The sequence below is a fragment of the Sardina pilchardus genome, chromosome 17 (assembly GCF_963854185.1).
Source record: "Sardina pilchardus chromosome 17, fSarPil1.1, whole genome shotgun sequence".
Taxonomy (NCBI): Eukaryota; Metazoa; Chordata; class Actinopteri; order Clupeiformes; family Clupeidae; genus Sardina; species Sardina pilchardus.
The window spans coordinates 4,735,469-4,753,904 of NC_085010.1; the positions used below are offsets into that span (position 1 = coordinate 4,735,469).

The 18,436-nt window shown below is 39.4% G+C and overlaps 1 protein-coding gene across 1 annotated transcript in view; it reads right to left on the reverse strand.

Annotated features, from left to right (window-relative positions):
- LOC134061853 (protein unc-80 homolog) overlaps window positions 1-18,436 on the reverse strand; it is a 114,351-nt gene that overhangs the window by 5,859 nt on the left and 90,056 nt on the right. Inside the window, exons 55-64 of the mRNA XM_062517658.1 lie at window positions 17,951-18,074; window positions 15,506-15,712; window positions 15,181-15,365; window positions 13,458-13,623; window positions 11,525-11,704; window positions 11,254-11,395; window positions 9,833-9,889; window positions 5,527-5,608; window positions 5,318-5,429; window positions 4,964-4,984 (exon numbers count right to left, since the gene is read on the reverse strand). Of these exons, the coding sequence (XP_062373642.1) occupies window positions 4,964-4,984; window positions 5,318-5,429; window positions 5,527-5,608; window positions 9,833-9,889; window positions 11,254-11,395; window positions 11,525-11,704; window positions 13,458-13,623; window positions 15,181-15,365; window positions 15,506-15,712; window positions 17,951-18,074 (1,276 nt within the window). The remainder of the gene's footprint in view (window positions 1-4,963; window positions 4,985-5,317; window positions 5,430-5,526; window positions 5,609-9,832; window positions 9,890-11,253; window positions 11,396-11,524; window positions 11,705-13,457; window positions 13,624-15,180; window positions 15,366-15,505; window positions 15,713-17,950; window positions 18,075-18,436) is intronic.

Here is an 18,436-nt window from a genome sequence, read left to right on the forward strand (position 1 = left end):
AAATGTACTAGTGATGTTTGATAATACTGTGGAAAATCCTTATGTTGACAGATGTCAACTTGTGACATCAACGTAATCGGCCGCCATATTGAATTTAATCAGAAACACAAGCAAATTTTCACAGGTCCCCAAAATTGGTACAAACCGTTTTCAGACCATGCCTTGACAGTGCATTAATTCCTGTAACAATTGACGGAAGCATTCACCCGTCGCAGCCTATCCAAATTGTCGGTGAAGCCGCCAAAGTGGAAGTGAGCTCATATCTTAACAACCTTTGCATCTATCGAAACCAAACTTGGTATAAGGACTCACGACCCCATCGGGAGGATGGCCAAGACATTTGGTGACCTTTGACCTCTAGGATAGCTGCAATTAGCAAAATTCAAGTTGGCTTGTAACTTTTGACGTGCTAGACATGATACTTGCTGACGGCTTGTGGCCCTGCAAGGCGAAATCAGTCGCTTTGAGCACGATGCTATTTTGAGAAAATCCACAATGAACAAATTCACGGTTAAAATTAGAATTTCACGTTTTCGCATAATTTGACAGTATACAGTCTACAGTGTCATATCGTGAACAAATTTTCACAAAAAAACATACATTTTGACTGTTAAACCCGGTGAAGATTCAACACATTAGCAGTCATTCCCCTTGTCCATACCGCTTAAAAAGGTGATTTTCTCCTCTTCTGGCATATTGTGAGGGGAGAACCATGTCAACTTTGGATGCGGTTATCTTAGCAATAGTTTTTGTAATACACTCAATATACATATCGTTAAAAAGCTTAGTTTATGGCCGTTCATGTGAGCACAATAACTTAATTGTGTCAATTCAATGTGCAGGGTCACATATGTCTGATTCGCACTGGACTCAAAGACAGACTCACTGCAGTTGGCCTATCGTACTGGTAGATGAATTTATGATGCAAAACTATTCATGAGTGAAGTCATTCACAAACACCTGGAAACACCCAATTCTATAGCCAGACTTTTGCTTGTTGACTTATATTCTGCATTCAATACCTTGGCCCAGAAGCTCACATCAACTTTGTCCCTGGATGATCAGCAGATTCGGTGGATAATCAACTTTCTCACTAACACATCACAGAGAGAGCTTGTTAACGAAACATTCTCTGATCTCACTAACACATCTACAGGGTCTCCCCGAGGTTGTGTGCTCTCGCCACTGCTTTTCATTCTTTATACTGATGACTGCAGAACTCCCCAGCCAAATTGTCATCTAGTTCCATTTGCAAAACTAAGGACATCAGCAGAGGCAGCTACAGCAGAACCAGCAGAACTAGTGGTGGAATATAAGTACTTGGGAACATTATTTCAGCAGTGTCAGCAGTGGAAATATCTCCTGAGAGAGTTTAACTCATTTGCCTGCAGATAGAAAACGCTCTCTCTGCCTCCACGGATGTAGCCTGAGCTTCAAACAACTGTTGCAGGTGGGTGCTGTTGGTGGCCTCGAAGAGGGCCTATGGTAAATAAATAGCTAAGAAACCCTGGGCAGGGTCAGACTGGGAACAAAATTCGTCCCTGGCAATTTTCTCTGGACCGGCTGATGGACATGGACATTGATGGACATGTCTATGTTGATAGATATAATGTTAGAAATAAAACCTTGCATCTCAATGATGTATTACATTTTGAGGGACTATTTTCTCAGCAGGAGCGGAATTTTACTTTGTAGAGTACTAATACTGCGTCCAAAAGTAAAACAGAAGCAAACTCCACACACTCGGGACACATGGTAGTAGTCGCCTTATAAACATGGTAATTCAGTGTGCATTCAAAAATTGTGAAAATAAACACTACAGATGGACACCACAGAGTTTCCATCAATTTCAGCTAAAGGAACCAGAAAGTCGCCAACTGTGGCTTCTTGCAGCCGGATTGGAGCCAGCAGAGACTGTACTGAAGTTGTGAATATGTAGGCTAGTGATCATATTAGACCAGAGAAATCTTAAGGACCACAAGTTACTGAAAACAAATGCCGTTCCATCCATCTTGTGCTCCTTAATGTCCCATAGTAGCTATTACCGTATTTTCCAGACTATAAGTCGCTCTGGAGTATAAGTCGTATCAGTCAAAAGATGTGTAATGAAGAGGGAAAAACATATAGAAGTCGCATCGGACTATAAGCCACATGTATTTAGAAATGTATTTCTCAAAATCCAAGACCAAGAACAGAGGGTCCTATAATGATAGTCTAAAGTGCAGTCTAAAGTCTATAATCATCACAATGCAAAGTTTATTCCTATCATAGACTTGAGTTTTTCATCATGCCCATCTCTTTTATTGAGCAACACGCCAGGGCATGTGGCAATTAACGATCTAAGGAGGGGTCTGATGCATAACCTAAAAATCACTATCGCACACTACCTAAAACACATTGCTCTATTGACCAAGAGACACCTGTGGGGTATACTCCGAAGCAAGTTTGACATATCTAGACTATCTAGACATATCGCGGCAACACAAAGCCTTAATTCGGGGTATTAGGTTAAGTGGTACTACAATAGCAGTTAGGTTTTAAATTTGAAAAACTAGGCTTTCAACTCAGATCTGTGCGTGTTCTCTGTGTTGGGATGATGCTGGCCAATCGTGAAACGTGGAGACACACAAGAATGCCTGTATTAAAAATCAATTACTTCCACATTTATGAGAGATAACGTAATCTAGGGTGGCCATTTTTAGCGTCTAGCCTATAGGCCTAACATCAAATAAGTCGATGGTCATCAGATGTTGTATGGTATGCATAGTAGTGGCATATGTGCACACACAATACTGCTAAAGCGCCTGTGCGATTCAAAATGTTTGGAGAGGCGGAGTTCTACCTGTAAGATATGAGACAAAATTTTACACGTGAGATAAGTTTGTTTTTTAAGATGATTGGTCAGTAGTCAGTAGGATTGGTCAGTAGGCGGTAGTTTTACACGATTTGAGCACATAACCTCCTCCCGACCAGGTTTAGTTGGAAGCATAAGATACCATGGTGATATAGCGACGCTACAACAGAGCGTCACAGCATACCCTGGCTTTGAGCACAACATACCTTGCTAACCCACTAATCAACGTTTGTAGTACATCCCACTGGTCAGTTATTATCGTAAGAGTGCATTATCAACAGTGATTTGGGTGGATGCACAACAAACCCTGCTTCTTAGAGGAACATATACCAGTGCACATCCATGCAGAACATTACAAATTACACGATTACAATGGGAGACATAATCATAATAAAGATATTATGAAATACACCTCACGATGAGTAGTTATTCACCATAATAGGTAATTACAGATAAAAGTGGCGAGAGGCGAGAGGCACATTCTGTATGAAGCACAGCTGAAGATGCACTTGTCACGAGATGTAAGCATGCAACTCCTCTGCAGGACAAATGTCAGTAGGTTTTTTATTCAGTCACTCGAACATTATTGGGGAAAGTGTTGCTTTTTTCAGGCTATGTTTCCGATGCTAACCTACAGTATTGTCACAGTTTAGTGGAATACGTGTTCCATATGGTCACCTGCAAGCAAATTCCTTCAAATGCGCCGGTGACCATGAAAATAAGCCACAGGGTTTCACTTCCTTTCATTACTTGCTGTTTGGGCCTCTGCCGTGAGCCAGACTGACTATGAACTTTGACTAATAGCCCCGGTGCAATTGCACCCTCGCGTTTGTCGAGTGGCGGAGTTATTGTATGACTTTGTATGTTTTCTTTTGAATTACGTGTTATGTGTGAAATATAAAGGCCAGTGGCCTATACATTTTATGTGGCCTAGTAGTACTATAAGTCCAAGTGCGCTGGGGAGAAATGTAAATGAGTGCTGTAAATGAGTGAAGCATTGCTTGTTTCTTAGTTACAACACTATGTTATGTAGGAATTACGGGTAGATCCTGATTATTTTGATTGTATTGACGAGCATTTGTAGGAACTGATTATGTCATCGTATGGCACTTCGTTGTTTGATAAAACTGGTACGGTTTAAAAAGGAAATGCTTCCTGTAAGCTATGGCCTGTTATTGTTTGCAATTGATAGGCTTAATATTGTTATTTGTTCTTGAGAGATTGTGTAGGCTACGATAGCTGCAGAATTTCTGTTGTTATATAAACTGTCTGAATGGACTGTTTGCTTTAAACCAATAGGAGGACTCTGATCAACTCCCAACACTGTTACATGAACACAGACATGCTCCAGATTAACCCGTACACACACACACACACACACACACACACACAGCCCACACACACAAAGTATCATGCTTTGGTATACAATGGGCTCTTGTAGTGTTGTTTGTTATGCCTGTTTGTGTCAATTATTACTACAGAAAGGAACCCACTGATATATTGTCTGTTATCATCTAATTCCAAATACATGGGTTCAATGGAATCTGTTAATGTATTGATTAATTGTCTATTGATTGATTGTAAGTCAATCAATCATAACATAACATTGGTGGATCCATGTCTGGATAATGGGTGAGGAATGTTTATGAAACAGACTATGCACACGTGTTTTAAGAATAGTGCAGGCCCTAATCTCTGACTGAAAGTGCACAGAACTTGTGCACTTGCGTAACAATATTTAATACATTTTCTTGGAGGTGACACCCCTGAACCCCCTATAACTTTTGGGCTTCAGTACGAGACAATGCCTGACCTGTCGCAAGTTCATCAAGCTCCCAATCTCATTCCACAAGCCTAGAGCACCCTCTCACGTCTGTAGACCTTAATGTTTACTCCATGTTAAATTATATACAGTATACACAGTATTTTTATATAAGTTGCAGGACCAGCCAAACTAGGAAAAAGTGTGGCTTATAGTCCGGAAAATATGGTACATATCACTGCTACTGTAAGTCAAAGCGTTATGTAAGACAGACATGCAGAGCATCCAGACTGACAAGTTTCACATGAGTTCAGCCAGTTGCAAAAGGAAATGGAGTTATGTCTCACCTTCACAGTCCAATAAAGTTTCTTACGTATTCAAATGGGATTTAAACAGAACAAAATGACAAGGTCAGTTATAAGCATCCTAAGGAGGAAACCCTGACCTAAGAAATAAAGTGTATGCAAGTAGCCATTTACAGTTTGTTAACAGTGATAGTTGATTATTTTACAGAATGCAAGTACGGCAATACAGTTATAGTTCATATATGTGCATTATTGGTGTAGTTTATTTGCCTTTGCAAATAAGCATATACAAAGTTTAAGAGAGCATTCACGCAGTAAATCGCCAAAAACATTGTTTTTCCATAACCCTACCACTCATACCCTTTCACACACAAACAAATACACACACAAAGTTACCCAGTGGTCTGTTCTTAGGTTGGATGCTCCTGCGTGTGGTGGAAAGTCTAGCATTACTGCGACCACGAGACTCTGTAGGCACCTTCTGTATGGACAATAGGGGGCGTCGCAACTGTAGACCCACAAATGTATAGATATAAGCACAGGAACATCCAGACGAAATCATTTCTGCCAGTACTACACATATCATGGTATTTTTTCTAGCTTACCTGCCGCAAGCCACGTTTTCTTCCTAAGGGCGGTTGGATCAGCAGATTTTGTTGACCAGGCTCACTCTGGACACTAGCCACCCTATAGAACACAGACACATGCAATCACACACACAGACACAAACACATAATATCAGGTGAGGGTTGAAGATGACAATGCATCTACTGATAGAGTAGAAGAGCAGTGTACATGCACACACCTCCCGCACAAAGGGGGACTCATTTCCTCCTATTTCCACACAAATTTGTGCTTCTGGATGATTCATCTCTGAATCACTCTGTGACAATTATTTGAAGAAATATTTTAACTGACCTACCTGAGAAACATGTAGGAAAAAATTGTGCACCATGCATTACTTAGGGCCAGATGTACTAAGAAAGCGCCAATAGTGAGTTTTTGTATGCGCAGAATCTGAATGCTACGCGATCATACTGTACATGATAGAAAGAGATGTCAACGAGCAGCGGCAGACAGAGTAGGCCTAGTAGTTCTACTAATCCACTTAAAAAATACTTTGAATATTTACTGCACGTAGACTAGGGATATGACTTAATACCTAGTCTAACAAATTGGGACGTGTAGACAATGTTGTGAAAGAGAAGCAAACAAAAGTTAAGGTTGCTTTTGACAGTGCAAGGAAGAAAACTGATGCTCTGAATACTGATTCAGCTGTCTCTAAACGTTTTTTCTAATAGACACATTTTACCGCAACTTGGATAACATCTGCTTTTAGAAGGCGGTGTGCAGAAGTTTTTCAATGCCAGATAGACGTGTGCTGTTTTCAAATACATGGCGGAATTAGCACTTCTCCTCCCCTGTGCTTGCATGATAGACCCACTTTTTAACTGATCTTCCCAAGGATGCATACTGTATGCATGACATGGAAAAGCGCAAATAACCTTTTTCATGACAGGCAATCTGCGTTTTTCCTTCAGTGCGACCTGTTTGTACATACTGTACCTCGCCATGTTTTTACATGCACGTTACGTCTGAAATGGGTGCAAAAATGTGAGTACATCTGGCCCTTAGTTAGATAATTAAGATATGGTTTTGGCATGATACAGTAATGATATGTTTTGGGATGTAATATTAACCATTCTGTCCTTGAATACATCTTGTGTACAGATGTTGTACAAAGTGCATTTTAAATATACTGTTATGAGGTTCTTTGGATGTTTGGATAAATCCGCTTCATTGTGGTTAAAAGTAGGTATACCACTTCAAATATTACTGGCTTCATGTCACATACTGTATAATAATTTGTGTACTGTTCTACTGACTGGCCACAGTATGAAACTAAAAATGTTTTGTATTATACAACAGCACACATGAGTGAAAATAGGTTGAAATTCGGTAAGGATAGCCTCAGAAAACAAGAAAATGTAATGGTTATGTCTGTTGTGTCACATATGGACATCCACAGAGGTTGGAGATGGAGTGGATAAAGATGAATTAAAGATTGAAAGTATTCCCCCTTGAAAGTCATCACCATTTCCTCAATAAAAATATACTTGCTTTTCCTATCAGTATTACAAACATCTATGCCTAAATATAGGCAACCGCTATAAATCTGCTCAGATTACACAAAACTAGCAAAAAGTGGCAAAAGGCTGAATTGATCATTTCATAGAATGGATGAATCAAATATTGTACAGTGTTCTCTGATGTTACAATAGTATATATTCAACTTTGATTTGTAAAAATTAAACTCAATTGCAATTTTACAAGCCCAATTAAATCCTTATATTTAGGCCGGGTATTGAAACGGTCAGTTTGACTAAATGGCGTCCTCCTTGGCAATCCCAATTGAACTTCAATGGCTTTGCGATATTTGACATCACAAGTAGGCTTTGTTCTAATTTGCCCATTTTTTAGTGGCTATTTTTAAGTTCAAGATTTTCATATGAAGGAGGGCACAACCATGCCTCATGTTCATGATGGCTCTTTGGTTATGCACAACCTCTCCTAATTCATCAAAACCAAGACAAAAATTATTTCACCTAAGGAAGGATCAAAAATGATGTCACCTAAGGAAGGATCAATGGCAAAAATGTTAGCATGCGTATAAGCAACAAACAATTCCAGTGAGCCAAAAGATAAAAGTGCCTATTACAGCAGTCACTTGAAATTGTTTTCTTTGCTATATAGCTTCAATGTGATATTTTCACACTGGTAAATATTGACAGTGACACAAATTGCCCACTAATTGTATTTGTTATCAGATAAAAATGTAAATGTAATGAGGGATTACAGGTAATAGTGGATGCAATCCTCCTTATGGCCAATCAAAATTGTGAAACCCAGAAGGTTCAATCATGCATAAGTTATAAAATGAATTTGTTTCAGAGATAAGTTGAATAATCAGAAGCAACATAACATATCTTATAAATGAATGAGTCAGACTTCATTCCTGCTTCCTTGCTTTTAATGAAACATGGATTAGACCAGAAAACACAGCCACATTTGCAGCGCTGTCAACTAATTATGTATTATTCCATACCAGTCCTTTATCTGGTTATCATTGTTTCTTCTTGTCTCTAATGTCTGGAAACTGAAAGAGTTTCATCATATGCTAGTTAATCTAATTGTAATGTAAAGGCCATGATGTATAGGCTAGATGCTATATCTACAGTATCTCCTATTTCTATTCCTATTTTTATAACAGTCTTGGCTACCCATATCTGGGAAAGCTTGACGTGATTATATTTGCGTGTCTTATGTCAGACTTCATATCAAGAACTAATCTTTTTGCTTTTGGATTAATGTCAAGCATCCCAGTAGAAATATATAACCTATATTCATATTCATGTAAATGAGATTGTCTGACATCACATAGCCTAATAGGGTAACACTTTACTTGACGGGTTCGTTCATAACACATTCATGAACTGCACATGAAGCATTCATGACTGTTTCATGAAACATGACTCAACATGCATACCAACCCTTTCTACTTGCACCACGTCGCTTCACATGATATTCTCCACCATGCCCCACACAAAAAAAGCTAATTCACAATGTTTTCTCTGCTTCGCCATCTGTCTTAACCAAGAGTATGTAGCAGTCCATTCGTTAAAAAGTGCATCTTCTCTTTTCCGTGGCCACACTGGCCATGTCTGCTTAACCTAACCGAGCGCACTCTCCAATTTGAGATCTTTGACAATGTTAGGGAGACGTTCGTGCACCAGTCAACAGTTTGATTGGCGTACGACTAAGCCTATCGACTACCGCTTTTATTGCTCTCCTCTGAACTATTGGACATAGATGAACACTATGCTCATGGACGTATCCGTGTATTTATTTTCAATTAGGCAGGGTCGAATGAAAAAGCGGAACAGACGTTCAATTTGCGTGAGGCGGGACAAAGGGTAAAATTGCTTAATTACAGTACAACGTAAAGGTGGTCATCCTAGTTCCAGTATGACCCCTGTATTTTAAGCGAAAAAAATATTTACGATACATTATTAATTCACAAAGAAAACTTCTTTTTAAATTTAAGACATTAAGATCAATTTTCAAAAGATTTTATATTCCTCTTTTTAGTCAACTTGTGTTCAGATACTGTACTGTATGTCCATAGCAGAACATATGCAGGGCTTTTTCAAAAAAAAGATTAGAGGCTTGAGCACTCAAAGCAATCCCTTCGCTCAGCCACTGGTTGTAGTTTATGTTTAATTTCAGTAGACTAATAATGCCTTACAAAATGTGTGTTTGCTATGTAAAGTACACAATAGTGATGACTTTCAGGAGGATATAAATATGCTTGCAAGCCACTTGATGCGAGTTATCATACATGAAGCACACCACTTATTCACATCTCTCAGTTATTGTGAAATAGTTTCTATACAGTACTTGATGCAATTTTCTTAATGGAATGCCTGTTGCCACTTGTCACACCCAGCCCCACAGACTGATATCCCAAAGCAGAACCAAAATAATAGTTGATGTATGACTGTATCAAACTGGATGTGAATGTGATGATATACAACCTCCAATTCCATATCAAAGATCAAAAGCACACATTGATCCCAAATCCAATGCCCTTACACCCAGTTCCCCACAAAAAAACAAAACATTTCACACGCATTTAACTTCACAATGATTCACTGGATGGTATAGACTGAAGATGAGTAAGAGCAGCTGTCGGGGGCACAAAAGCACTACACTGGTCTTATAGGACAGAGACAACGAGAGACAAGAGCATCTTGGCTTATGCGATGACTGTGAAACAGAGATCCTAATCTCCTAACACACATAAATGCACACACAAATGTACACAAACACAAGGCTTCACACTGATTGTACCTAGACAGGTTACCCTCGTCCAGCAGTCCCTGGCACTCATCTAGCACATTGGGTTCACTGTGGACGGCAGGAAAAGCATTATGGAGAGGATAACTAGCCCTTGAAAAATCCAGACAGGGTAACTGCCCTTGAAAAATCCCTCTGAAGAGTAAGAGCTGTATCATACCTAGAGCCATGTTCATAAAATCTAGAACATTTGCTGTTGAAAAGATAATGCTGTGTATTTCACCATATCAAGTTACTGAGAAAAATCACTATTTTCAGAGAGAGCCATCATCCCACATCTGATGTCAAGATTTGGTCAGGTTGTGTAAAGGGTAATTCTGTCACTTTCAACCAGGGAGAGAGTTGTGAATGTAGTTGAGGGAGCTCACAATTTGAGGTGGAATCTATATTTTGCATGTACTGTATAGGGTATGCATTAGTTCAGAGTAACAGTAATAGGCCAATTATATATAATACTATCGTTCAAAAGTTCGGAGTCACTTGTTTTCATCACTAATGTGATAACTGACTGTTACAGAAATAAATGGCTGATCTTTAATGCAATATCTAAGTCAATCCCATTGTCAGTAACCATTTGGTCAAAGTTCCAAAGGCACATTTTTAAGTGACTCCAAATTTTTGAACGGCAGTGTAGATACTTTTAACATTTATGACTGATATATTACACTAATCACAGTGGTAAGTTCATATTGTCACCAGTAGCAGCAACATAAATGTAATGTAGTAAGCCTAACACCGGAGGAGACCCAAGTGGTTGAATGGTTAAACCCTTAACTAAGAACTTCTGCTCTTTACTCAGTACTACGACACAATTTGCTCTAAAAACCTTTACAGTATACATTATAATTTAAAGTATTAATATTCATTTCAGCGTGAAAACAACCTAGTTCTCATCTACCATCAGGTTTGTAGATTGGAAAGAAGTACAAACAAAGCTGTTGGTATCCTATTTGCATCTGTTTGCAAAAATGTGCTGGCTGAGAAGGAATGCTAGCAGCCATTACGAAAATAATCTTCATTGATCAGAGTTCAAAATAATCTTACAACAAGGTTAACATATGAGTCAAAAAAATGCTCGCATCTAAAAGGAAAAGTAGCAAAAAAGTAAGTCAACAAAAAATATAGGGTACTAAGTGCAACAGACTTTTAGATGAAATCCCACCCATGAAAGCAAAAACTGCTTGAATATGTGTAAACATTTGTGTTTTGCTAATGGACAATATTATGTCAGCATATTACTGACCAACTTACTGACGATAACAAATTCCATACTTTATGCGAGCATGACTACATAGTTTTCTGACGTAGCAGCATTTCATAAATGTGGACCACTGTTATTGTAAGTGGATGTTTGTGTGGTTGTTCAGTGTTTCCATTTAGCCTGTGTAATGTGTTTTGTCTGAGTGGGTATGCACCTTTGGCTCGGAAGCATGGTGCCGCTGATGTGTTCAGGCTGTGAAGTTCCAGTGGCATGGCTGGAAAAGCGTCGATGAGTGATAGCACTTGGAATAAATGCCTCATGCTCACTTACAACACTGGGTATACTCATGGAATCATCTGGAAGGAGAAAGAGGAATGACAGAGAGGAGACATGCCAGTTGATCTACGCATCTACGCATCTGACAGACAACATTATAATGTAAGAGAGTTAAATGTGAAAGAGTGAAAGATCAAAATATGTCTGACTCTCTTCGTCTTCCTCATCAGTGCGGCTAAGTGTGTCTTGGGACGGTTGGCGTGATGGCTGGCTGTCCTGCTCCCAGACCGTTCCTGTGCCCGTGTTGGAACGGGACATGGTGGCCAGACTTAAGCGGTATGCTGATGTGGATGTCCCCACTGTACTAATAGATGTCTTTCCCTGATATGCTGGACAGAAAAAGAGCGACAGGTTAAAATAAGAAAATCAAACAACACTGAAACATGCATATCATGATTCATTGTTTGTGTGCCTTAAAATACATATATCTGTCAGTCTTGTAGGATAGGCCATAGTTATGCTCAGCATCACATCATGAAATCAAACAGGGGATGGTATCCTACCAAAGACCAGATTTTTTAAAAAGGTTGTAAAACTCTGATTGCTTAAAAATATTTTCAATGTCGTTGATGCATGTGTCCCTCTAAATGAGATTAACACTCGGTGGTCCGGGGGCCTTTCAGACACTAGGAGGCAGTCTGCTACACCTTGACATTTTTACGTTTTTCATCTACATGCAAAAGCATCTATGCGAAAGTGGCACATACGGTTATATCTAGAAGACCCCAACAATAATGATATGACAGTTAAGTGGATGTAATGAAATTACTTTCTATTAGAATTCAGTGTAAACACAACTATTTAAAATATATCTACCCAAGACTTTTGAATTTGGAACCTTGAAAACAAAGGTGTTGGCTACCAGTACATAAAAGTAAGAACGCTCAAAAATGTTATTTTGTTCTACTACAAATTGAAAAAAGTCACTTTAAAAAGTGTCACTTAGTGAGTGGCTTTTTCAAATGCAAATTGCTGCAGGTGAGAGGACTGAAATCCAAGGATTTTCTCTTATTGTTTTTACAAAGTGCCATTGATTGTTTTAAAACTAGAAGATTCAAAGTGTCTAATGGGAAAAAAGGCTGTTTTATCCACCCAAACAAAGGTTTACCATATTGTATAACCACGGTTCTATGACTTTCAGATGACCGCCAGAGGCGGTGCCTTCAGCACATGGATGTCAATGAACGTGCAGGTCGAGAATAAGTACAGTAACAACAAAGTCAAGCCTGGGTGACGTTGTCAATGTGCGTCGGCTCAAAAGAGAGGTCAACCCAAGAAGAGCCCTGTTGGCAATCTTCTCATGTTCACTCCGAGTGACTGCCAAGCTCTGGCGGTCATCCGAAACTCATAGAACTGTGGTTATATGCATAACCTACGCTGCTCCATACGACATGCAGTCTCGCAATAAAACTAGTTATTGTTTATGAAGGTGTCTTTGTTATCTTATGAAGAGGCATCTGGCTGTTATCGTTCTGTTTTGCTTTCATTAATGGTTTAGCTCATGAGGTCACGAGGCCAGTGACTACCCCACTTCACGGGAAAAAGGACTCGACCTGCACGTTCGTGTGATTGACATCCATATGCTGAAAGCACCGTCTCTGGCGGTCAGAAGAAACGAAATAGAACCAACATTTTTCCTAACAGTCAGGGATTGAACCGGCCACCCTTCATAAGGTCATAAATTCAATTCCCTAACCAGCAGCAAGCTTACAAGAGTAGACTATAAATGTAGCTATGTAGTATGAACAACATGTAGAGAGATATGTGCAGTGTATATACAGTACATGTATAAATACCCTGCCAAAAAAACAGCCTGACCAGCTTAAGGTGCCAGCTTGTTGGACACCAAATGATGGTATGTTTTCGCAAGAGTTTTGCTGGTCTAGCTGGTCAACCTTCAGCTGGTTTACCCAGCTTATGATGGTAATTCAGCTGGTTTGCTTGTCATACCACCTCAAGCTAGTCATTTTAGTTGGTGCTGACCATGCCAGCTTACAGAATGTTGGTCATTCTAGCAAACCAGCATGGCCATCTTACACCAAAAATGTCACTGAATGAATGAATGAATGAATGTTATTTTACCTGAGCCACTGTGCACTGCCTCCTTTAGGATCTTCAGCTCGTTACTAAATTCTGCAAACAGAGAGCTCTTGCAGAGTGGACGCGGGATAAAGCGTCTCTCCAGCTGATCTGCAATGTGATGCCGCGCTGTGATCTCTTCCTGAGACTCGGCAGGCTGTGTCAAGAGCTGTGCAGACACAAAGACACACCCGAATCAGAATAAACCAGTCTAAATGTATGACTTATGTCTGAATTTATTTTACAATTGAAAGCATGAAGACATGAAGACACCATTCCTAGATTAGGAGCTATTGATTATTGATCACCTTCACATTTATTTTGCTTTGATAACATTGTGCGTGTATAACCTTCCATCGCCTGCGGCCGTTTCCGATGACACATGGCAAACGATGAAACGATTTTTCTTCCTATTGTAGTAACCAAAGCCATATAGATACATATAGATGTATCTATATGGCTCTGGTAGCAACCAACTGCTATGCAAGTGGTTGGCATCTCAGTCTATTTCGATAATAAAAAATAGATTTCGGAGATATCTGTAACCGTAGTAACTACAGTAGGCCTATGTGTAACATAATGTAACCCCGCTGTATGTCTACTGCTCTGACTACCGCTCTGACTACCACACTGACCAATCCAGTTGTAAACAAAAGGTCACATGACATTATGACATAATGACGTACATAGATGCAAAACCTTAACACTTTGAATGCCACACTCTATTTGGAAGCTATGTCCCAGGGATATAATGTCTTTCATAAAATCTGCACTGTTTAAGCCTCCCACTGTTCTGACATTACATTTCTGGATGAGACTGCCACCTTGTGACGAACCCACAAAATTACAAAATGACCTGGTATTGACCTGACGTGCCTGATTTGACACAATTCATGCGGCAATATCAATCAAATGCCGCGTTATGATATAATGTCCGGATAAAATGTCCGGATTGTGAGATTTCGATCGTCATCTACTTCAGTTCTCTTCATGAGAGATTTCCAAATATCACACATAAGGTGAGTTAGAGTGTCTATTTTTGTAATTTTTATTTTATTTAAAAAAAAAACCTACAACGCATGGGAGCAAAAAATGCAATATTGCGTTTTTGGCACTCAAAGTGTTAATAGGTGGGGAAAAAAATCTGGGGGTGGGGGGCACCACATTAGTGCAACATACAGTAGTGGTGTATAGTGAAAGTGCAATCATGATATGCAGACGTTATTACTAGGTAGGTAAATTTAATAAACTTATTATTATAAATGGGTATACCAGAAGCCATTTATTGGAAAGTTATATCATAATGTCTAGGTTAAACATGATTGAACCTGAGTTGTTACTAACATAAACCTTGGATAACTACAACTGAAATTGATAGGCAATGCAGAAGTGTTTTCTTTGAATCATTTGACTCAGTGGAAGCCATCTTGAATCCTTACTAGTGGAAACACTCATTCAAGTTGTTGAATAAAGACCTAAAACATCTGTCACTATGCTTAATACAGACCGTATAGAGCACTAATGCACATGATAGTTATCTATTTATTGCTAACAAGTGTTCCCTAAAGTGTTAAATGTGTTACCAAAACATGACATGCTTATATGAGGATATTGCTTGTCAAAAAGTGACCCAATACTTTTGGCAATATATATTATATACAGTATATCGTTTTCTTTATAAGAGCTATATGATTTACATTGAAAGGGGAGAGAGATTTACACCTACCTTACATTGAATGAAGGGCCGCAACAGGACAAAGATGGGTATGCGTGTGCGTACAATGAAGTCAATAAAATCCCAGAATGCCATTCCGCCCACCTTCCTTATAGCCATTTCTTTCACCTGTAGACTGAGCTGGTACCACTGGCTGCCCAACTGCCTCTCAAAACACACCAGCACCACCTTAAGAGCTGAGAAGACCGATTAATATACACACATATTCTCACAGCACAAATTTTTTTGTGGTGCCACTGACATAAAGTACCCTAAATGTCAGTGGTTTAAGCAGTATCTTATGTGATATATACAATATATATGTTTATATATGTACCCAAATAGGCAGCTTGACTAGTTGACTCTGTCAATCCTTCTCTGCGCAGGTCCTTTCCTGTGTCCCCAGGGGTGGAACAGTGGGCAGGAGAGGAGTCCAACATGAAGCTCTTGCTACGGGAAGTGCTTATGATGCGTGGGGGCAGGAGGATGTTCAACACTGTTTGAAGCAGAAGCAAAACCTCTGGTTGCTCCAGATGAGGACTATCTGAGAGAGTCAAAGCAAACCAATGGAACTATTAACATATTTTGTTCAATATCAAAACAATACAAGTCTGTATAACATGTGCTTGTAACATACAGTGCCTATAAAACATATTCATCCCCCATGAATGTCATCCCTTCTTTTGCTTTAATAAATGTTTTTTTGTCCATTTAATACAAAATAACAAAATAACAAAATAATGTTAATTGTAATCATTGAAAATAAATAATGCAAAATAGACTGCATACATATTCACCCCCTTCAAGTCAGCATTAAGGTAGATGTACCTTTGGCTACAATTAAAGCATGGAGCCTGCATGGATAGATCTCAATTAGGCCTACACATCTGGATACTGCAATTTTAAGCAATTTTCTTTGCAAAACTGCTAAATCTTTCTCAGGCTGGAAGGGGACTAGGTGTGAAGAACGTTTTTTTAGCCACAGATGTTCTATAGGATTGAGGTCTGGGCTTTATCTTATTTGCTCCAGAACATTCCTTGTTGTCTTTAAACCATTTCTGTCGTTTTCACAGTATGCTTCGACTCATTGTCTTGCTGAAAAGTAAATCTTCTCCCAATTCGTAGCTCTCTTGCAGACTGAATCAGATTGTCCTCCATGATTTCCATATACTGTATTTTGCTGAATTGATTTTACTTTTACAAGCTTCCAGTGTTTTGAGTTTCGGAGCGTGTTTTCTAAATGATGTTCACGTGTTTAAGATGAAGATGTTTTCCAAAGATGTTTGTAATTTGACAACTGTTATCTATTTTTGCAAAGGGAAATGCAAAGCTCAAGTAGTGTGTGTGGTAAAACAGAGGAATGAATGCCTCCAGTGTGGATCTCCTAGATGAACAGCTCCACTGCATTTTCAAATGGGATCTTCTCCCTTCACACACTGTCTAGTGGTGATTGTTCACATAGAGCAGGGGTCGGCAATTAAGTTTGGCCTCGGGCCAGATATTTTCCAAGCCATTACATAGCGGGCCACAAGTTCACAACCAAAACAATGGCTAATTTAATTAATTAATAGGCCTATCGGAGGAGGTAAAAATGATAGGCACTCTTGAAATGACAGAGCAGAGACATTCAAGCAGGCTGTAGGCTAGGTTAAATTTGTCGACTGGTCATTGGGGGCGCTATTATATGCCTGTGTCTTTAAAAAATAAAAATAAAAACCACCAGAAAAACATTTCCACGCGTTGCTGTTAGCTGTCAAAAAATGGCACTATGAAAAAATCTGAAGAGAAAAGTTAACAGCGAAAACAGGATATTTAATGATTGGGCAGAGAACTATTCATCCTCCCTAATTGTATTAATGCAAAGCCCACCTGATCTGTAACAACTAACGAGGGTGTCTCTGCATGCAAAGAGTACAAGACGGCACCACGAAACTAAGCATGCTAATTTAAAGGTTGCGTTCCTAAATAACACGCATGCTATGTTTGAAACTCGTGTTTTACTTTTCACAGTTCTATGTGCGTAAATTGCCTGTTTGATGTCAGGCCTGTTTAAAAGAAGTCGTGTTTTAATTATCACCATAAGCCTATGTCCGTTGTTTGAATGACAACATGTGTTCTAGGCCTAGGGACTAGCTTGGAATTTGAGAACCAGCGCTGTCCACTGACTTCATTTGTTTTTGCATGTTGTGCGTTAACGCTGCACCTCGCTGCGTGCTTCTTCACTCGTATTCAGATGAAACAAATATCTAAGCATTTAGATTGCTTGAAATTCTTCTGTTCTGGAAAGTTACGTTTCAAAATAAAGAGCATGTTTGAGACTGGCAGTCCGATTTTTAAAAAGTTTTTTTTTTTTTTTTTCATTCTCTGGTTCAAAAGATCTCACGGGCCAGATATTTTTGCTTGCGGGCCGCATCTGGCCCGCGGGCCGCCTATTGCCGACCACTGACATAGAGGCTTTGTCAATAGCCACACCCATACCTTGATGATACCCACCTATGTATCATCAAGTTCAAACAGTAATGTGATGGCTTACGGCAATATGGACAGGCTAAGATGAAAGATAAACATAAAGCTGGTATATGCAAGTTTAGCACAGAGAGATCAATGGGTTACTACTCAAAAAGAGGTGCTCTGAAGGACATAACAATGCTTTTTTGTTATGTTATGTGTGCTTGTTTGAGAATAATTTGGACTTGTTACATTGCCAACCACCCAACAACAGCTTTGAAGAAATCATGAAGATGAAACTGTCAACAGTATTAACAGCTAATAAAGTTACAACCTTTGCTTCCAGATCCCACTGTGAGTACAAATGGGATCAGAAGGTTGAGCAGCATACTCTCTCGTCGTTCCTGATTGGTGAAAGGGGATATCACATGGCTTAGTGGGAAGTCGTCCTTCAGAGCCTGTAGAGGGAAAGGTTTACATGGAAAATTACAATCTGAAAATCAATTAACCCACTTGTTTACTTTAAAATACTTTTAAAAAGGATGGGACTGCAGAATTTTGTCCTGTGAGAAAACTGACTTCATTGATACAAAAAATGGTCTACAAAACACAGTGCAGGAAAGCGAGGAAAGCAGCTGCCTTCCTGAATCAAAGCTTGCAACACTAAGCATGAGACTCAACTGACACAACTGACACTCATCTCACTTCCCCATGCCACATCGTCCATTTTTGGTAGGGGTAATAGGGGGTCACTGGCACTTCAGCCTAGTTGGTGCTCACGGAACAGGACACAGTGGGGATCAGTGGGGAGACCCGAGGT